The sequence below is a fragment of the Dendropsophus ebraccatus genome, chromosome 9 (genome assembly GCF_027789765.1).
Source record: "Dendropsophus ebraccatus isolate aDenEbr1 chromosome 9, aDenEbr1.pat, whole genome shotgun sequence".
NCBI lineage: Eukaryota > Metazoa > Chordata > Amphibia > Anura > Hylidae > Dendropsophus > Dendropsophus ebraccatus.
Genome location: NC_091462.1, coordinates 119,629,026 through 119,651,597, shown reverse-complemented (window position 1 = coordinate 119,651,597; position 22,572 = coordinate 119,629,026). Strand labels below are relative to the sequence as shown.

Genomic DNA, 22,572 nt, shown 5'->3' with positions numbered 1-22,572 from the left:
GCCGGTGTGTGTGGAGAATCCATGGCCGCTTGTGCTGATGTGAAGCTGCTGGTAACACTGTGTGTGTGACCAGGCAGAGGGTGAGGGCTGGTGAGGACACTTGCTGTCTGTGCTCCGCCCCCTCTGGTGAGGACACTTGCTGTCTGAGCTCCGCCCCCTCTGGTGAGGACGCTTCCTGTCTGAGCTCCGCCCCCTCTGGTGAGGACACTTCCTGTCTGAGCTCCGCCCCCTCTGGTGAGGACACTTGCTGTCTGAGCTCCGCCCCCTCTGGTGAGGACACTTCCTGTCTGAGCTCCGCCCCCTCTGGTGAGGACACTTGCTGTCTGAGCTCCGCCCCCTCTGGTGAGGACACTTGCTGTCTGAGCTCCGCCCCCTCTGGTGAGGACACTTGCTGTCTGAGCTCCGCCCCCTCTGGTGAGGACACTTGCTGTCTGAGCTCCGCCCCCCTCTGGTGAGACACTTGCTGTCTGAGCTCCGCCCCCCTCTGGTGAGACACTTGCTGTCTGAGCTCCGCCCCCTCTGGTGAGACACTTGCTGTCTGAGCTCCGCCCCCTCTGGTAATCCCTCAGTAGTTCCCTGGTTGGAGTTTGGATGTCTGTTCTGTGTATCTGCCCCTCACAGCAGCTGGGCCCCATGCTGGCACTTTGGTTACCAGCACCTCATAGTAAGTGACTCCATGTCACCCAGAGATGCACAGTGCCGGCTATTCTCTCCCTGTCCCATGTGCCCTCCACCCCATCCCCCTCCCTCTTATTTGCCTCAGAGACATTTTATGCCCACTTACAGCTGCTGCTCATGAGGCTGCACCTCACTTATTAGCTGTTCTAACCCCCCCATCACCATAAAGCCTCCCCATCACCGTACAGCCCCCCCAATCACCATACAGCCCCCCCCCATCACCATACAGCCCCCCTCATCACCATACAGCCCCCCCATCACCATACAGCCCCCCCATCACCATACAGCCCCCCCCCCCCCATCACCATACAGCCTCCCCAATCACCATACAGCCCCCCCCCCATCACCATACATCCCCCCCCCATCACCATACAGCCCCCCCCCCATCACCATACAGCCCCCCCATCACCATACAGCCCCCCCCCATCACCATACAGCCCCCCCCATCACCATACATCCCCCCCCATCACCATACAGCCCCCCCCCCATCACCATACAGCCCCCCCCATCACCATACAGCCCCCCCCCATCACCATACAGCCCCCCCCATCACCATACAGCCCCCCCCCATCACCATACAGCCCCCCCCATCACCATACAGCCCCCCCCCCATCACCATACAGCCTCCCCCCATCACCATACAGCCTCCCCCCATCACCATACAGCCTCCCCCCATCACCATACAGCCTCCCCCCATCACCATACAGCCCCCCCCCCCAATCACCATACAGCCCACTGGTGAGGTGGTAGTGCTCTCTAATGAGGGCTCATCCTCTATAGACTATACTGGTCCCCCTCAGTATCCTGAGGTGAATGGACCATATTGTGATGCTGTTACTGTCCCATATTTTCAGGCACAGGTCCCACTTTTTATGTTCCTCTCAGGGTTTGTGGCGCTGTTGTTGCCGCGTTTCAGCCTGGTATCATTCTACGCTACTCCTGACTCCATTCTAGGGGTTCCGGGATTGCTTGAGCGTTCCAGATCCGAGGAGTCTGGTCACATAGTGCGCACTGACTGGAGGGGGCGGGGCCCATCTTCTCCAGGGTGGCGGCCTGGTCCAGAAAAGCACGCCAAGCCCTCATCCTGTGGCTCCAGCGGTGACCTCGCTTTCCCAGAGTGGCGGCCTGGTCCAGAAAAGCACGCCAAGCCCTCATCCTGTGGCTCCAGCGGTGACCTCGCTTCTCCAGGGCGGCGGCCTGGTCCAGACAAACACGCCAAGCCCTCATCCTGTGGCTCCAGCGGTGACCTCGCTTTCCCAGGGTGGCGGCCTGGTCCAGACAAACACGCCAAGCCCTCATCCTGTGGCTCCAGCAGTGAATTCGCTTTCCCAGGGTGGCGGCCTGGTCCAGACAATCACGCCAAGCCCTGATCCTGTGGCTCCAGCGGTGAATTTGCTTTCCCAGGGTGGCGGCCTGGTCCAGACAAACACGCCAAGCCCTGATCCTGTGGCTCCAGCAGTGAATTCGCTTTCCCAGGGTGGCGGCCTGGTCCAGACAATCACGCCAAGCCCTGATCCTGTGGCTCCAGCGGTGACCTCGCTTTCCCAGGGTGGCGGCCTGGTCCAGACAAACACGCCAAGCCCTCATCCTGTGGCTCCAGCAGTGAATTCGCTTTCCCAGGGTGGCGGCCTGGTCCAGACAATCACGCCAAGCCCTGATCCTGTGGCTCCAGCGGTGAATTTGCTTTCCCAGGGTGGCGGCCTGGTCCAGACAAACACGCCAAGCCCTGATCCTGTGGCTCCAGCAGTGAATTCGCTTTCCCAGGGTGGCGGCCTGGTCCAGACAATCACGCCAAGCCCTGATCCTGTGGCTCCAGCGGTGACCTCGCTTTCCCAGGGTGGCGGCCTGGTCCAGACAAGCACACTAAGACATGATCCAGTTGCTCTAGCAGTGATTTCAGTAATGATGGATCCTCCAGAGCCTTGTCTGACGCTTTCCGCTCCGCCTGTAGTTTGTGAGTAAATGTCGCTCGGTGGGGTAAGGGGGGGGGGGGTGACTCCAAAGTTTTAGCTGCCCTGAATGTTTGTGGGTAAATTGTCCTCCCCATCTGGTGCCATTTACTTTCAGAGCAGCTGTCCTTCCCTAAAAGATGGTGCCTCCCTCATTAGATGAGGAGGTAAAATAATAATTTTATTCCAGCCAATATATGGACACTTGGTCCTTGGTATCGGTGGATCAATATGTGATTGATAGGGAATGACCCCCACAGACAGAGTACGCCAAGTCAGCTACCTCGGATTGAGAAGACACCTGGCTCCAGACGTGCTTCACCCGGGTTGGGCTATGGGTCATAGGTCGCTATTCTGAGTCTGAGGACACTTCTATATGTAAGGAAATTAGATGCAGGTACAGTAGGATTTTAATCAGCGAATAGCTACCGTAGATAGATCATGATAATAGATGACAATGATAGATGACAGTCTGCGGGTATCTCAGCTTAGGCCGGTGTATTAGCACAACTACCTGACTGTCACAATATAGCTCAGTAATGTACATGTCAGACTGTTAGGAGACACTTACATCTGCCTATTACAGTGTGAACAGCACCATCTAGTGGTCATGATTTTAATTACACCTGTGCACATATATACTTTCTGTTTTATACAGACTAATAAGGTTAGTTTTACATGGAATCAAAGTGAGTTGCAATTAAAATAAGATTATTTCATTTAAGTATTTTCACATTTTATCAACAAACAATGGAAACAAGCTGACATCCAGTGCCATCACTAGCAGCATCGTCCCCATACACTTCACAGAAATCCAAGGCTGGTTGCTGCTTGCCTGTGGCCTGGGTGGTCTCAAATTGTTCTGTATAGTGCATAGGTGTTCTTTATAGATATTCTATATAATGTATAGGTTTTGAGAACTGGTTATATATACATATATCACCATGCGTTCTCCCAGACCTCCTATCCATCTAGATTATAGACCCCAGGTAACGAGCAGTAGGACGCCAGTGAGCGTAACAGCGATGGCTCCTTGATTCTACCAGCACCCCTATAAGTAAGCAGCTGGTATTTTGTGTTTTGGTTTTCAGTTCAGTTTTATATAGAGTCTGCTGTCTGGTTGTATATAGAGTCTGCTGTCTGGTTGTATATAGAGTCTGCTGTCTGGTTGTATATAGAGTCTGCTGTCTGGTTGTATATAGAGTCTGCTGTCTGGTTGCTGCCTTGTCTGTACACCTCCTGCTGCGCTTAATATTCTATTATATTGAGCCCCACCACAACCACTCATTGCATTGTTCATATTCTTGCACTAGTTTGTATTCCAGCTCCTCCCTGGAGTGGATGGTTTTTATGAAGCCGGCTTTCCTTCTGCAGAATTGCGGAGGTTGCTGGATCTCCTTGATGGTTTGTTGGGTATGAGGAGGGAACCTTAAGCGGCTTTAGCCCCCTTCTGTCGGGTTATGCCTAAGGGATTTTCGCTTGCTACTTCTCTCTTACTACCGAGGATCCAAGTGGCCTGAACACTGTATACATCTCAGTAGGCCATTAGAGGCTGACCATGGGCTTTGAGGAACAGGCTTGAAACTTAACGTGGTAACATCTCTGCCACTATATTAGTAGGATGTTGAGTGTCTCTCCTTCCAAAAAGAGTATAATTATTTGATCATAAAACTAAATAATAATAAAAAAATAAATAAATTCACCCCATAAATATTTGTCATAAAAGGCACCATTACACAGTACACTTGTTCCTGAAATGCAACAATAAATATTGGCACGGTCATTTAGGCCATTTTGGGCTGTCATGAAGGGGTTAATCATAAAACTAAGAATAAATAAACACACATCTTTCCCATCAGCCCAGTTGGTTTGTGGATGGACATTATGAGTGTGGTCTCATGCATTAATAGCTTGGCTTTCCTTCCTGTCTGTAGACATCTATCTTACCAGTCCTTCACTGCTTAGAATATTCTATTTATTTCAGGGTTCACCATGTTCCTGGTATTGATGACATTTGTGCAGTGATATGTCTCAGTTTTGTTTGCAGGTTGTTTGTAAGCTTCTCTCTGGGTCTAGTATGATGGGCAGGCCATGCCCACCTAGTGGACCTCAATGGATGTCACTTCTCACCGGTCATCCTGGCCATGTGGCAGCATTACGGTAAGGTGTGGGAAGGTGGTTCTCTTTGATGGACTGTTGGGAAATTGCTGCTGATCCTGCCGCACTGCTGAAGTTTACAATTGATCATTCATTGCACTTAAGGTAGTCGGGTTTCTCGGGATCTTGCTCAGAATTGTATTTATGCTTAATGTTGGATAGAGAAGATGTCACTTAGTCTTCCCTATATGCCAGGCTCTTAAGGGGTGAAGAAGGGAGCACATGCCCATGGAGTGCCATCGCCTTTCAATTATCTTGGCTACTTATTCAGCTTTGCCCTTCGGCTTGCAAGTCCTCATACGAGGCCAAGTTGTTTGAGCGGTTTTAGTAGACTTTGATATTTGTGAGGTCCTTTTCTCTTAAATGGGGATATCATGAGAAAAAACCCGATCTGAGTCTGGGTCCATAAGTTAAGGAGTGATTCCGTGATTACAGGGTGTGAGCACCACTGCAGACCGTCTCATGCTCGGCCTGTTCAGAGTGGCTTGTGGTCGACTTTCAGAAATCATGGTTCTAGGTAATAGATTCTTAGTTCACAAGGATTAACCCCCCACTTCTTCACTGTTTTAATCTTAGAGACACACTCCCTTACATTAGAGGTGGCTATGGAGCAGCAAGACCTTTCCTAGACTGAGTTCATTTGCAATAGGCGTTACCATTCGCTCTTGCTTTGCACACTACATGGGTTTTGAAGCTGCTGTTTTGGTTGTTTTAAATTTATCTTTTTTCTTCTCTAGGTTCACTCATTGGTTTGGATTGTGGAGAACTCTACACTGGGGGCTGCTCAATCTGCAGAGATCAGGCATGGCGACAATAATCTGCGGTGTGTAACATCTAGGACTCTTGGTATGGTATCCACTACCTCCCACTGAACACTCACAAGTCCTGTTTTGTTCGATGATGCTCTAGGGTGGAGCGTCACCGGTTAAAGGGCGATAACAGAGATTGATGGCGGTTGATGGAGTGCTCTGATATATATTGAGCTGATGTAATTCTCTTGCATCCAAGATGGCATTAAGCAGGCCCTCTTTGTTGGGTGGTGGTCGGAGCCCGTGTAGGGCTACAGGGTCTCCTCCGTGGCGGAAATTACCTGCTAAGCAGGCGTGTTGGGTTAGTAAGGCGGACTTGCACGGCAGGAGTCTGACGTCCGGCATACCCCTTTACAGCCCTCGGTCTAAGAGTTCGGCACTACGTGCCCGGTTATTGGTTTGGTTTGAGAAATAATTAAAAGCTGTGGCCGATCACCACCCAGCAAAAGTTAAATCGGTGTCTGTGTCTTTATTCCTGGCAGCTATGCTTATTAATTATGGTTTTTGGTTGCTTTGGGTCTATGTGCAGTCTGTGAATCCTGGCTCGGGAGGTGAATCGGAGCATCAGCTTTCCAGCCTCCACCTCTCCACCCGGGACCCCTCTCTCTCCCTGCACCAGAGCATGCGGCCGCCGGGTGTGGTGTGTGTGTGGGGGGGAAATACCGAAGATACCGTCCTGGCAGAGTTGCGGTCGGTTAACCAACGCCAGTGACGCTATCGGTATTTTTGCGGTATACCGCCCAGCCCTAGCCTGGGCTATGTTACATCCCCCGGTATAGAATATACCTCTCCTGTATACTGTGCCCTGGGCTATGTTACATCCCCCGGTATAGAATATACCTCTCCTGTATACTGTAGCCTGGGCTATGTTACATCCCCCGGTATAGAATATATCCCTCCTGTATACTGTGGCCTGGGCTATGTTACACCCCCCGGTATAGTATATATCCCCTCCTGTATACTGTGGCCTGGGCTATGTTACATCCCCCGGTATAGAATATATCCCCTCCTGTATACTGTGGCCTGGGCTATGTTACATCCCCCGGTATAGAATATATCCCTCCTGTATACTGTGGCCTGGGCTATGTTACACCCCCTGGTATAGTATATATCCCTCCTGTATACTGTGGCCTGGGCTATGTTACACCCCTGGTATAGAATATATCCCCTCCTGTATACTGTGGCCTGGGCTATGTTACATCCCCTGGTATAGAATATATCCCTCCTGTATACTGTGGCCTGGGCTATGTTACATCCCCTGGTATAGAATATATCCCCTCCTGTATACTGTAGCCTGGGCTATGTTACACCCCCGGTATAGTATATATCCCCTCCTGTATACTGTGGCCTGGGCTATGTTACACCCCCGGTATAGAATATATCCCCTCCTGTATACTGTGGCCTGGGCTATGTTACACCCCCGGTATAGTATATATCCCCTCCTGTATACTGTGGCCTGGGCTATGTTACACCCCCTGTATAGTATATATCCCCTCCTGTATACTGTGGCCTGGGCTATGTTACACCCCCTGGTATAGAATATATCCCCTCCTGTATACTGTAGCCTGGGCTATGTTACATCCCCTGGTATAGTATATATCCCCTCCTGTATACTGCGGCCTGGGCTATGTTACCTCCCCTGGTATAGTATATATCCCTCCTGTATACTGTGGCCTGGGCTATGTTACACCCCCTGTATAGTATATATCCCCTCCTGTATACTGCGGCCTGGGCTATGTTACCTCCCCTGGTATAGTATATATCCCCTCCTGTATACTGTGGCCTGGGCTATGTTACATCCCCTGGTATAGAATATATCCCCTCCTGTATACTGTGGCCTGGGCTATGTTACACCCTCCAGTATAGTATATATCCCCTCCTGTATACTGTGGACGGCTATGTTACATCCCCTGGTATAGAATATATCCCCTCCTGTATACTGTGGCCTGGGCTATGTTACATCCCCTGGTATAGTATATATCCCTCCTGTATACGGTGGCCTGGGCTATGTTACACCCCCGGTATAGTATATATCCCCTCCTGTATACTGTGGCCTGGGCTATGTTACACCCCCTGTATAGTATATATCCCCTCCTGTATACTGTGGCCTGGGCTATGTTACACCCCCTGGTATAGAATATATCCCCTCCTGTATACTGTAGCCTGGGCTATGTTACACCCCCTGTATAGTATATATCCCCTCCTGTATACTGTGGACGGCTATGTTACATCCCCTGGTATAGAATATATCCCCTCCTGTATACTATAGCCTGGGCTATGTTACATCCCCTGGTATAGAATATATCCCCTCCTGTATACTGTGGCCTGGGCTATGTTACACCCCCCGGTATAGTATATATCCCCTCCTGTATACTGTGGACGGCTATGTTACATCCCCTGGTATAGAATATATCCCCTCCTGTATACTGTGGCCTGGGCTATGTTACACCCTCCAGTATAGTATATATCCCCTCCTGTATACTGTGGCCTGGGCTATGTTACATCCCCTGGTATAGAATATATCCCCTCCTGTATACTGTGGCCTGGGCTATGTTACACCCTCCAGTATAGTATATATCCCTCCTGTATACTGTAGCCTGGGCTATGTTATACCCCCCGGTATAGTATATATCCCCTCCTGTATACTGTGGCCTGGGCTATGTTACACCCCTGGTATAGTATATATCCCCTCCTGTATACTGTGGCCTGGGCTATGTTACACCCCCCGGTATAGAATATATCCCCTCCTGTATACTGTGGCCTGGGCTATGTTACATCCCCTGGTATAGTATATATCCCTCCTGTATACTGTGGCCTGGGCTATGTTACACCCCCGGTATAGAATATATCCCCTCCTGTATACTGTGGCCTGGGCTATGTTACACCCCCGGTATAGTATATATCCCTCCCGTATACTGTGGCCTGGGCTATGTTACACCCCTGGTATAGGATATATCCCCTCATGTATACTGTAGCCTGGGCTATGTTACACCCCCCGGTATAGAATATATCCCTCCTGTATACTGTGGCCTGGGCTATGTTACACCCCCTGGTATAGTATATATCCCCTCCTGTATACTGTGGCCTGGGCTATGTTACACCCCCTGGTATAGTATATATCCCTCCTGTATACTGTGGCCTGGGCTATGTTACATCCCCCGGTATAGAATATATCCCCTCCTGTATACTGTGGCCTGGGCTATGTTACACCCCCCGGTATAGTATATATCCCCTCCTGTATACTGTGGCCTGGGCTATGTTACACCCCCGGTATAGTATATATCCCTCCTGTATACTGTGGCCTGGGCTATGTTACACCCCCGGTATAGAATATATCCCTCCTGTATACTGTGGCCTGGGCTATGTTACACCCTCTGGTATAGAATATATCCCCTCCTGTATACTGTAGCCTGGGCTATGTTACACCCCCGGTATAGTATATATCCCCTCCTGTATACTGTGGCCTGGGCTATGTTACACCCCCCTGGTATAGTATATATCCCTCCTGTATACTGTGGCCTGGGCTATGTTACACCCCCCTGGTATAGTATATATCCCTCCTGTATACTGTGGCCTGGGCTATGTTACATCCCTGGTATAGAATATATCCCTCCTGTATACTGTGGCCTGGGCTATGTTACATCCCCTGGTATAGAATATATCCCTCCTGTATACTGTAGCCTGGGCTATGTTACACCCCTGGTATAGAATATATCCCCTCCTGTATACTGTGGCCTGGGCTATGTTACATCCCTGGTATAGAATATATCCCTCCTGTATACTGTGGCCTGGGCTATGTTACATCCCCTGGTATAGAATATATCCCTCCTGTATACTGTAGCCTGGGCTATGTTACACCCCTGGTATAGAATATATCCCCTCCTGTATACTGTGGCCTGGGCTATGTTACACCCCCGGTATAGTATATATCCCCTCCTGTATACTGTGGCCTGGGCTATGTAACACCCCTGGTATAGAATATATCCCCTCCTGTATACTGTGGCCTGGGCTATGTTACACCCCCTGGTATAGAATATATCCCCTCCTGTATACTGTGGCCTGGGCTATGTTACACCCCCCGGTATAGTATATATCCCCTCCTGTATACTGTGGCCTGGGCTATGTTACATCCCCTGGTATAGTATATATCCCCTCCTGTATACTGTGGCCTGGGCTATGTTACATCCCCCTGTATAGTATATATCCCCTCCTGTATACTGTGGCCTGGGCTATGTTACATCCCCCTGTATAGTATATATCCCCTCCTGTATACTGTGGCCTGGGCTATGTTACATCCCCTGGTATAGTATATATCCCCTCCTGTATACTGTGGCCTGGGCTATGTTACACCCCCCGGTATAGAATATATCCCCTCCTGTATACTGTGGCCTGGGCTATGTTACACCCCCTGGTATAGAATATATCCCCTCCTGTATACTGTAGCCTGGGCTATGTTACACCCCCTGGTATAGTATATATCCCTCCTGTATACTGTGGCCTGGGCTATGTTACACCCCCTGGTATAGTATATATCCCCTCCTGTATACTGTGGCCTGGGCTATGTTACACCCCTGGTATAGTATATATCCCTCCTGTATACTGTGGCCTGGGCTATGTTATACCCCCCGGTATAGAATATATCCCCTCCTGTATACTGTGGCCTGGGCTATATTATATCCCCCGGTATAGAATATATCCCCTCCTGTATACTGTGGCCTGGGCTATGTTACACCCCCTGGTATAGAATATATCCCCTCCTGTATACTGTGGCCTGGGCTATGTTACATCACCTGGTATAGTATATATCCCCTCCTGTATACTGTGGCCTGGGCTATGTTACATCACCTGGTATAGTATATATCCCTCCTGTATACTGTGGCCTGGGCTATGTTACACCCCCGGTATACTATATATATATCCCCTCCTGTATACTGTGGCCTGGGCTATGTTACACCCCCTGGTATAGAATATATCCCCTCCTGTATACTGTGGCCTGGGCTATGTTACATCCCCTGGTATAGTATATATCCCTCCTGTATACTGTGGCCTGGGCTATGTTACACCCCCCGGTATAGAATATATCCCCTCCTGTATACTGTGGCCTGGGCTATGTTACACCCCTGGTATAGTATATATCCCCTCCTGTATACTGTAGCCTGGGCTATGTTATACCCCCCGGTATAGAATATATCCCCTCCTGTATACTGTGGCCTGGGCTATGTTACACCCCCCTTGTATAGTATATATCCCCTCCTGTATACTGTGGCCTGGGCTATGTTACATCCCCTGGTATAGAATATATCCCCTCCTGTATACTGTGGTCTGGGCTATGTTACACCCCCGGTATAGAATATATCCCCTCCTGTATACTGTGGCCTGGGCTATGTTACACCCCCCGGTATAGTATATATCCCCTCCTGTATACTGTGGACTGGGCTATGTTACACCCCCCGGTATAGTATATATCCCTCCTGTATACTGTAGCCTGGGCTATGTTACACCCCTGGTATAGAATATATCCCCTCCTGTATACTGTGGCCTGGGCTATGTTACACCCCCCGGTATAGTATATATCCCTCCTGTATACTGTGGCCTGGGCTATGTTACACCCCCGGTATAGAATATATCCCTCCTGTATACTGTGGCCTGGGCTATGTTACATCCCCTGGTATAGAATATATCCCTCCTGTATACTGTGGCCTGGGCTATGTTACATCCCCCTGGTATAGAATATATCCCCTCCTGTATACTGTGGCCTGGGCTATGTTACACCCCCCGGTATAGTATATATCCCCTCCTGTATACTGTGGCCTGGGCTATGTTACATCCCCCGGTATAGTATATATCCCCTCCTGTATACTGTGGCCTGGGCTATGTTACATCCCCCGGTATAGTATATATCCCTCCTGTATACTGTGGCCTGGGCTATGTTACACCACCCTGGTATAGAATATATCCCCTCCTGTATACTGTAGCCTGGGCCAGGGGTAAGAAAACCAGTGACATGATACCTTGGAGGGATACAGTCTGGTGGGGTATACTGTGACCTGGGTTAGACGGTCCCCAGGTTTATAGTATGGCCTAGTCTATAATAAACCCCTGGGTATGAAAATATATCCCATAGTATATACTATGGCCTGGGCAAGGAGTGAGAAAACCAGTGAAGTAATAACATCATGGCCCGGAGAGATATAGCATGACCTAGGCTATATTACACCCCCAGGTAAATAGTTTATCCCCCGGGGTATACTGTGGCCTGGTTCAACATTAGATGGATATATTCTGGCCTAGGCTATGTTACACCCCGGGGTATACTCTGGCCTAGGCTATGTTACACCTCGGGGTATAGTTTGGCCTAGGCTATGTTACACCTCGGGGTATAGTCTGGCCTAGGCTATGTTACACCCCGGAGTATAGTTTGGCCTAGGCTATGTTACACCCCGGGGTATAGTCTGGCCTAGGCTATGTTACACCCCGGAGTATAGTTTGGCCTAGGCTATGTTACATCCCGGGGTATAGTCTGGCCTAGGCTATGTTACACCCCAGGGTATACTCTGGTCTAGGCTATGTTACACCCCGGGGTATACTCTGGTCTAGGCTATGTTACACCCCGCGGTATAGTTTGGCCTAGGCTATGTTACACCCCGGGGTATAGTCTGGCCTAGGCTATGTTACACCCCGGGGTATACTCTGGTCTAGGCTATGTTACACCCTGGGGTATACTTTGGCCTAGGCTATGTTACACCCCGGGGTATACTCTGGCCTAGGCTATGTTACATCCTGGGGTATAGTTTGGCCTAGACTATGTTACACCCCGGGGTATAGTCGGTATAGCGTAAGAACCCCTTTGATGATGAGGTCAATAGTCAGGGTCTCAGGGCGGTCGGGTCACACGGACGCTTACCTTGTACACGTGTCTGATACTGTCGTCTGATGAAGAAAAGTTCTGGTATTTGCTGGTTTCTTCAAGGCTGAAACAAATTCAGAAAAGACGTGAGACCTGCACACGTCCCGCCATCGGTTTTGTTCCCCCCTTGTACACTGGGGCCACAGCTCCTACCCATCATTGACTGACCACCCTATCCTATGGCAGAGGCCCCTCTTGTAGGTGGGGGGCTCTTTTATCGTAGTGGTGATGTCATCGCTGATCGGCTGTGTCACTCACATGTGTCTGTCCATGTGCCACCCCTATGGAGTATCTCATTCTCACCTGCTGACGGTTACATAGACGGAGTACAGCACCCTCACTCCAGACCATGATGTCTTTCTCTGACTGAAAGCTCCTCCATTGTCACTGCGGAGAGAGAAGCATGGTCACACCTTCCCAGCAATGCTCCAGGTTACTCTGCAGCTTGTGGGGTTGTGGGTTAGAAGGCCTGAGGCCTCATGGAGTGGTTCCGGAGGTTCCTGCTCAGTATTGGAGGCCTCTGTGTGTGGATCAGGTGTGGTGTACTTACCTGCTCACATTGGCTGTCAAAGTCAACAGGTCGCCCAGATCCGCCGTTGGTGCTAAATGGAAACTAACCAGAAAGACAACCTAAAGAGACAGAAAGCATTGAGCCTGTGGAGCCTGTATGAGGGGTAGTAGATGGCTCACACTTTGGTGGTCTCTCCTTACCGTAGTGTTTGGTCTCAGCAGAGGTCTGTTGACTCCACACTCCACCACCCTCCGGCCCTCGAGATTTGTGCATGTCACCATAACTCTCTTGTTGCTCTATAACATGAACAAAAATAACTCAGAGGATGTTAAAAGAGAGTGTCCTAGTACAACCAACAGACTGAGACCTACCTCCAGGACAGACACCCTCCGATATGACAGGCCAGAGGGGAAGGGAAGAAGAACGCGAGTGTTGTAGGAGTCGTCCCCCAGGTTCTTCACAGAGACTGTTACATTGACATCCGGAAACAGCCCAACCACCAGCTGCGTGAGACTGTCAGCAGACAAAGGAAACCATCAGGAGAGCGACAGAACGGAGAGTGCCCTCCATGATCTGAGTGCCAACCAATCCTATGTCTGACTAACCACTGTCTACAGGACTGTACATGTGCCAACCAATCCTATGTCTGACTAACCACTGTCTACAGCACTGTACATGTGCCAACCAATCCTATGTCTGACTAACCACTGTCTACAGCACTGTACATGTGCCAACCAATCCTATGTCTGACTAACCACTGTCTACAGGACTGTACATGTGCCAACCAATCCTATGTCTGACTAACCACTGTCTACAGCACTGTACATGTGCCAACCAATCCTATGTCTGACTAACCACTGTCAACAGGACTGTACATGTGCCAACCAATCCTATGTCTGACTAACCACTGTCTACAGGATTGTACATGTGCCAACCAATCCTATGTCTGACTAACCACTGTCTACAGGACTGTACATGTGCCAACCAATCCTATGTCTGACTAACCACTGTCTACAGGACTGTACATGTGCCAACCAATCCTATGTCTGACTAACCAATGTCTACAGGATTGTACATGTGCCAACCAATCCTATGTCTGACTAACCACTGTCTACGGTAGACCTGGGCATTGGACGGCCTGTGGGCCACATCCAGCCCACTAACTAGCTCTGAAAGCTTTCCCGATAGAGTGTCAGCAGCTCTCTAACCATTACTATGGGGCCCCATAAATCCTGTACGGGTCCCATACATGGGGGGCTCGGGGTCACACTGTCGGTGATCTGGCAAAGGGGTGGAGGTTGCAACTCTGGATCACACTGTCGTTGATCCCTCATCTGCTCCTGCCAGAGGGGTTATGGCTCCGAGGTCACACTGCCAGCGATCTGCTGTCTCACAGGGACTTGGGGCATGATGGAAACCTTTATATATGTTACAGGAGGAAGAAGGGAAAGGAGGACATGATGGAAACCTTTATATATGTTACAGGAGGAAGAAGGGAAAGGGGGGACATGATGGAAACCTTTATATGTTACAGGAGGAAGAAGGGAAAGAGGGGACATGATGGAAACCTTTATATATATGTTACAGGAGGAAGAAGGGAAATAAGGGACATGATGGAAACCTTTATATATGTTACAGGAGGAAGAAGGGAAAGGGAGGACATGATGGAAACCTTTATATATGTTACAGGGGGAAGAAGGGAAAGGGAGGACATGATGGAAACATTTATATATGTTACAGGAGGAAGAAGGGAAAGGGGGGACATGATGGAAACCTTTATATATGTTACAGGAGGAAGAAGGGAAAGGGAGGACATGATGGAAACCTTTATATATGTTACAGGAGGAAGAAGGGAAAGGGAGGACATGATGGAAACCTTTATATATGTTACAGGAGGAAGAAGGGAAAGGGAGGACATGACGGAAACCTTTATATATGTTACAGGAGGAAGAAGGGAAAGGGAGGACATGATGGAAACCTTTATATATGTTACAGGAGGAAGAAGGGAAAGGGAGGACATGATGGAACCTTTATATATGTTACAGGGGGAAGAAGGGAAAGGGGGGACATGATGGAAACCTATATATATGTTACAGGAGGAAGAAGGGAAAGGGAGGACATGATGGAAACCTTTATATATGTTACAGGAGGAAGAAGGGAAAGGGAGGACATGATGGAAACCTTTATATATGTTACAGGAGGAAGAAGGGAAAGGGAGGACATGATGGAAACCTTTATATATATGTTACAGGAGGAAGAAGGGAAAGGAGGGACATGATGGAAACCTATATATATATGTTACAGGAGGAAGAAGGGAAAGGGAGGACATGATGGAAACCTTTATATATGTTACAGGAGGAAGAAGGGAAAGGGAGGACATGATGGAAACCTTTATATATATGTTACAGGAGGAAGAAGGGAAAGGGAGGACATGATGGAAACCTTTATATATGTTACAGGAGGAAGAAGGGAAAGGGAGGACATGATGGAAACCTTTATATATATGTTACAGGAGGAAGAAGGGAAAGGGGGGACATGATGGAAACCTTTATATATGTTACAGGAGGAAGAAGGGAAAGGGAGGACATGATGGAAACCTTTATATATGTTACAGGAGGAAGAAGGGAAAGGGAGGACATGATGGAAACCTTTATATATATGTTACAGAAGGAAGAAGGGAAAGGAGGGACATGATGGAAACCTTTATATATGTTACAGGAGGAAGAAGGGAAAGGGAGGTCATGATGGAAACCTTTATATATGTTACAGGAGGAAGAAGGGAAAGGAAGGACATGATGGAAACCTTTATATATGTTACAGGAGGGAAGAAGGGAAAGGGAGGACATGATGGAAACCTTTATATATGTTACAGGAGGGAAGAAGGGAAAGGGAGGACATGATGGAAACCTGTATATATGTTACAGGAGGAAGAAGGGAAAGGGGGGACATGATGGAAACCTTTATATATGTTACAGGAGGAAGAAGGGAAAGGGAGGACATGATGGAAACCTTTATATATATGTTACAGGAGGAAGAAGGGAAAGGGGGGACATGATGGAAACCTTTATATATGTTATGGAGTGTTCAGCAGGAAAGTGTTTTTAAAACAAAACTGAACACATGTGGTTGGTAAATCTCCTATAACAGAATGTAACCTACCTGGTATATATATTTATTAGAGATGAGCGAATACGATTCGATGGAGATGGTATTTGATGGAATATTGCGGTATTCGAAAGATTCTAATACAATTGAATAGCGTGACGAATACGCGGGAAACATTGGAAATCCCTCCCATCGCATTTGGCGCTTTTTCTAATCCAATCACCATGCAGGAAGGCTGTGAGGGACCCTGGGAGTACGCACGCAGTGCGAAAACGGCGTCTCCCCTCATTGGATGGCTGAACCACATGACCTCGAATATTTAATAATTGACTTCTGCCTCTCGACCGCAGATGCGCATTCAGAGATCCTGGAGCAGGGAGAGATGGGTGTTAGTAGGGAGAGATCCTGGAGCAGGGAGAGATGGGTGTTAGTAGGTTTGGTCAGGCAGGATTACTACACAACCCAAATGTCCTTTTCAGGGCGAAGATCCAGCGAAAAAGTCATCTCTGCATCCAAAGCTTCTCAGTGCTAAGAAATAGATGATATAACAGCAGCATCAGGTGTATTCATCCCAGGACCAGGAACAGACTATAAACAGAGAACAGGTCATAAAGGAAAGACTGATTTCTCCTCTTTTCAGATCCATTCCTGGCTTTGGCTTCAAGAATCTGTCAGATAAATCTGTCTGTGTAAACGCACCATGGTAGTGTCTCTGGTTTAGCCCACTAAGGGCTCGTGATATACACTCACCGGCCACTTTATTAGGTACACCATGCTAGTAATGGGTGGTCTTCTGCTGCTGTAGCCCATACTGTGTACTGTGCGTTGAGAGACGCTCTTCGGCCTACCTTGGCTGTAACGGTTGGCTATTTGAGTCACTGTTGCCTTTCTATCAGCTGGAACCAGTCTGCCCATTCTCCTTTGACCTCTGGCATCAACAAGGCATTTCCGCCCACAGAACTGCCGCTCACTGGATGGTTTTTCTTTTTCGGACCATTCTCTGTAAACCCTAGAGATGGTTGTGCGGGAAAATCCCAGTAGATCAGCAGTTTCTGAAATACTCAGACCAGCCCTTCTGGCACCAACAACCATGCCACGTTCAAAGGCCTCAAATCACCTGTCTTCCCCATACTGATGCTCGGTTTGAACTGCAGGAGATTGTCTTGACCATGTCTACATGCCTAAATGCACTGAGTTGCCGCCATGTGATTGGCTGATTAGAAATTAAGTGGTAACGTGCAGTTGGACAGGTTTACCTAATAAAGTGGCCGGTGAGTGTATACTGTTCCAGTAGGTCACTAAGGGCACCTGATATATACTGTTCCAGTAGCCCACTAAGGGCACCTGATATATACTGTTCCAGTAGCCCACTAAGGGCACCTGATATATACTGTTCCAGTAGCCCACTAAGGGCACCTGATATAGACTGTTCCAGTAGCCCACTAAGGGCACCTGATATATACTGTTCCAGTAGCCCACTAAGGGCACCTGATATAGACTGTTCCAGTAGCCCAGTAAGGGAACGTGATATATACTGTTCCAGTAGCCCACTAAGGGCACCTGATATATACTGTTCCAGTAGCCCACTAAGGGCACCTGATATAGACTGTTCCAGTAGCCCACTAAGGGCACCTGATATAGACTGTTCCAGTAGCCCACTAAGGGCACCTGATATAGACTGTTCCAGTAGCCCACTAAGGGCACCTGATATATACTGTTCCAGTAGCCCACTAAGGGCACCTGATATAGACTGTTCCAGTAGCCCACTAAGGGCACCTGATATAGACTGTTCCAGTAGCCCACTAAGGGCACCTGATATATACTGTTCCTGTAGCCCACTAAGGGCACCTTATATAGACTGTTCCAGTAGCCCACTAAGGGCACCTGATATATACTGTTCCAGTAGCCCAGTAAGGGAACGTGATATATACTGTTCCAGTAGCCCACTAAGGGCACCTGATATATATTCCAGTAGCCCACTAATGGCATCTGATATATATATACTGTTCCAGTAGCCCACTAAGGGCACCTGATATATACTGTTCCAGTAGCCCACTAAGGAGAACCTGATTATATACTGTTACAGTAGCCCACTAAGGAGAACCTGATATATACTGTTCCAGTAGCCCACTAAGGGCACCTGATATATACTGTTCCAGTAGCCCACTAAGGGCACCTGATATAGACTGTTCCAGTAGCCCACTAAGGGCACCTGATATAGACTGTTCCAGTAGCCCACTAAGGGCACCTGATATAGACTGTTCCAGTAGCCCACTAAGGGCACCTGATATAGACTGTTCCAGTAGCCCACTAAGGGCACCTGATATATACTGTTCCAGTAGCCCACTAAGGGCACCTGATATAGACTGTTCCAGTAGCCCAGTAAGGGAACGTGATATATACTGTTCCAGTAGCCCACTAAGGGCACCTGATATAGACTGTTCCAGTAGCCCACTAAGGGCACCTGATATAGACTGTTCCAGTAGCCCACTAAGAGCACCTGATATATACTGTTCCAGTAGCCCACTAAGGGCACCTGATATAGACTGTTCCAGTAGCCCACTAAGGGCACCTGATATAGACTGTTCCAGTAGCCCACTAAGGGCACCTGATATATACTGTTCCTGTAGCCCACTAAGGGCACCTTATATAGACTGTTCCAGTAGCCCACTAAGGGCACCTGATATATACTGTTCCAGTAGCCCAGTAAGGGAACGTGATATATACTGTTCCAGTAGCCCACTAAGGGCACCTGATATATATTCCAGTAGCCCACTAATGGCATCTGATATATATATACTGTTCCAGTAGCCCACTAAGGGCACCTGATATATACTGTTCCAGTAGCCCACTAAGGAGAACCTGATATATACTGTTACAGTAGCCCACTAAGGAGAACCTGATATATACTGTTACAGTAGCCCACTAAGGAGAACCTGATATATACTGTTACAGTAGCCAGGCATGGTCGTGTGTGATAACGGCCGTAATCTGGTAGCGGCTTTGGAGCTTGGAGCACGTACCATGCCTGGCCCACGTTTTTAATTTGGTGGTTCAACGTTTCCTGAAAAGTACTCCGACCTACCTGAGCTACTGGTGAAAGTGCGGCACTTGTGTGCCCACTTTCGTAAGTCCCACGGACCCGCTGCTAGCCTGAGGAAGATCCAGCAATAACTCAATTTGCCTCAACACCGGCTAATCTTCGACCTCACCACTCGCTGGAATTCCACCTATTATACGTTGGCCCGGGTGTGTGAGCAACAGAGAGCTCTGATGGAATGCCTACAACTCAGTTTGCCAGCCATGACTGGGCATGGATGGAGAACATATGTGAAGTTTTGCGCACATTCGACGGCTCCACCAAGAGGGTCAGCAGCGATGACGCTATATTGAGCCTAACCATCCCTCTCCTATGCGTCATCAAAGAAACCCAAAGCAGAGCAACTTGTGTAGGGAGGAGGCCGGGATGTCAGGAGACGTTTCGCAGCGTGAGGCTAGGAGGAAGAAGAGGACGACGACGACAACGACAAGTTGGAGGAGGATGTGGAAGAGGAGGGTGCCCATACTTTGGAGGGTAGCACTAACGTTGGATGTGTACCGTCGGTTAGGCGGGGATGGAGAGAGGAGAAGGAGGAATGGGAGAGTCATCCGTCTGGTGGGGACAGCCCATTGGTTGTTCAGACTCTGGCACACATGGCAGAGTTCATGTTGGACCTCATGGAAAGGGACCGACACGTTGTCCGTATAATGGACAGTAGCCAATACTGGATCTTTGCACTCCTGGACCCCCGGTATAGAGACCAGGTTTGCTCTCTTATTCCCCTACAGGAGAGAACCCGGCGGCTACACCAATACAAGTTCGAACTTCTGCAGACGATGATAGAGATCTTCCCGCCCACCATCGCTAGCGGAAGAGAGGAGAGTTCAACTGGAACAACATCCGCGAGGTCCACGGGCAACAAGCCAACACTGGACAAAATGTGGGACAATTTAATGGCACCCCAGCGCAAAACATCCACCACTGAGGTGCCTCCTAGCAGCAGGAGGGACAAGTATCGGCGGATGTTTAGGGAGTACATGGCAGACCCTGACCCTGTCCTCCCCGATCCCTCGGCGCCATACACCTATTGGGTGAAAAAGCTGGACACATGGCCGGAGCTGTCTCTGTACGCTTTGGAGGTGCTGGCGTGCCGTGCCGCCAGTGTGCTGTCAGAGAGGGTCTTCAGCGCAGCCGGAGGAATTCTAACCGATAAGCGCAGCCGGCTGTCCACGGACAGTGCTGACCGCCTAACGCTTATAAAGATGATCAGCAACTGGATAGATCCAGAGTTCTCAACTTGTCCACCACAGCAAAGCAGCCAACAGTGAAGTGGGTCTCAAGCTAATTTTTCGAGGGTTCACCTCATGGACCTTGTGAGAAGATACTATTTGTCATTTTAGAGGACAGATACATGTCACCGAGGTGCCTGGCCTTGGTGAAGCGAACCGGTAGCTTTAGACAGTAACTGTAGGTTATTGTCACTTTTATTAAATGCATCAGCTGTTTCCTCAGCTGCTCCGGGTCTCGCTTTACTGGAGCAGTCAAAGCGATGGGTGGGACTACTGTTCCCACGTATTCCAGGCTTTTCCATTGCCTCAAAGGACAAAAGGACTGCTGTTTGGCTAAACAGCATGGGGAGAGAGACTCTATTGCCGTTTAAAGTAATCCCAGCAGCTCTAACTTCGCTTTTCATAATTTAAAGGGGTACATGATAAAGTTTCTTTTGCTCAATATTTGGCTTTCTGTCTACGCTAATGTAGAGGAACAAGTTTTCAGAGTATTTTTGCCAATATACAAAGCGGTTATATTGTGTTTGGAGTCTATAGTTGATAGGCTGTGATAGTGGCATAATGAGGCGACTTTGGCATGTTAGATGCCCCCAGGCATGCTTCCCCTGCTGTCCCATATACATTCCAGAGGTGTTGCCATGATTTCCTGAGGTGTCATTGTGGACTTGGTGACCTCCAAGTGGTCGAATCTTGATTTCCAAGTCTCAACCATTTTTCTCCCATAGACTATAATGGGATTTGATATTCGATTGAATAGCCGAATATCGGGGGCTATTCGGATCGAATTTTTTAATATTTCACTACTCGCTCATCTCTAATATATATCTATCTATCCTATAGATAATAAGAAAGGAAATAATATAAGGGCGGACTAGATGGAGCGGGGGGCTTTATCTGCCGACAGTCTTCTGTGTTTCTTCTCTGACCACATCTTATAAGGTGTACTTATATACCAAGTCTGAGAAACCTTTAGACCTATGTGCCTCTTACTTGCTGAAGATCAGATTCACTCGCAGGTCATCCTGACACTCGCCGTCTCCTCCGCAGTTCTTCTCGAATAAAATCTGCAAAGAGAAAGTGTCAAGAATTGTCTTACATGGAGGACAGACGCCGGAGACTACGTTGGATGGATAATACCAAGAGCCTGCAACGATGATCATATCCAACCAGTCTCCTGAAGGTCTGGGGGCTGCAGCAATGTTTGGAGGAGGTAACCTGATGAGTGGTCGGGGTGCACCCATTGGTTTACTGTAGTGGCCGTGTCCTGCTGCCTTCATACCTCTCTTATCTGGCTGGTCGGTGAATCCTCACTCAGGACTGGATTTCCTTTTAAGAAATAACTAAGAGCAGTTCTGAGAGGAGTTACAGAGTCCTCCACACACTCCTGAGAAAGAGAAGAGGACAGGACTGTTAGGTGTCCCCTATGTTATCTTCTAGAAGGGTCTGGAACAACTTACAGGAAGGTCAATGGAGTGGCGCTGGCAATTGTCACCATTGTGTACTGTCAATGTCTTCTCCACAGAACGTCCAGCACCGGAGAACAGGGCACGTGTGTTGGCACGTCCGGCATCCAGGTAAACATTGTATGTCAGCTGCCCAAAGTTCACACCTGACCAGAGAAAATCCCATTGGTTAGTAGTGATTCAAGTGAGGAGATCCCATAGTGGCCTTAGTACTCAATAACCCTACAGTCTAAAGTCTCCAGAACGGCAACCACATTACAGGGTGTCCATCATGTGTACAAAGCAATGGAGATGAGACCCACAACTCAACAGGGTTTAGATCATCAGCTTCACTCACCAGAAACTTCTTTACTTCTTACGTGGATGGTAAAACAGATAGTGACTGTGGTCACAGGTCCTTGTCTGCTATGGTCGGCACATTCATAGTGAGCTCGGGAAATCTCAACAGGATCAAACATCATGGAGACAGAGACACCCAGGACAGGACGAGATCTAGGAGGACACTTAGAGGTCACCTATGGTCCATGACCAAAAACCTAACATTGTGATGGAAGAACAACCTGATCTTATATAGATGACACAAGAACAAAGGACTGTTCTGCAATATGATGGTCCACCATGACTGAGGAAGGCTGCATTTCTCACCTCTTCTGCTGATGGATTT

The 22,572-nt window shown here is 48.7% G+C and overlaps 1 protein-coding gene across 4 annotated transcripts in view; it reads right to left on the bottom strand.

Moving 5' to 3' along the window:
- The window catches only part of LOC138801675 (integrin alpha-M-like), an 84,351-nt gene that overhangs the window by 29,847 nt on the left and 31,932 nt on the right, over positions 1–22,572 (bottom strand). For all 4 annotated transcript variants that reach the window (XM_069984732.1, XM_069984735.1, XM_069984733.1 and 1 more), the window contains 9 exons: positions 22,246–22,400; positions 21,903–22,054; positions 21,725–21,829; positions 21,436–21,509; positions 13,383–13,524; positions 13,212–13,307; positions 13,051–13,130; positions 12,804–12,887; positions 12,498–12,564 (listed from right to left, as the gene is read on the bottom strand). In XM_069984732.1, coding sequence (XP_069840833.1) covers positions 12,498–12,564; positions 12,804–12,887; positions 13,051–13,130; positions 13,212–13,307; positions 13,383–13,524; positions 21,436–21,509; positions 21,725–21,829; positions 21,903–22,054; positions 22,246–22,400 — 955 coding nt within the window. The remainder of the gene's footprint in view (positions 1–12,497; positions 12,565–12,803; positions 12,888–13,050; positions 13,131–13,211; positions 13,308–13,382; positions 13,525–21,435; positions 21,510–21,724; positions 21,830–21,902; positions 22,055–22,245; positions 22,401–22,572) is intronic.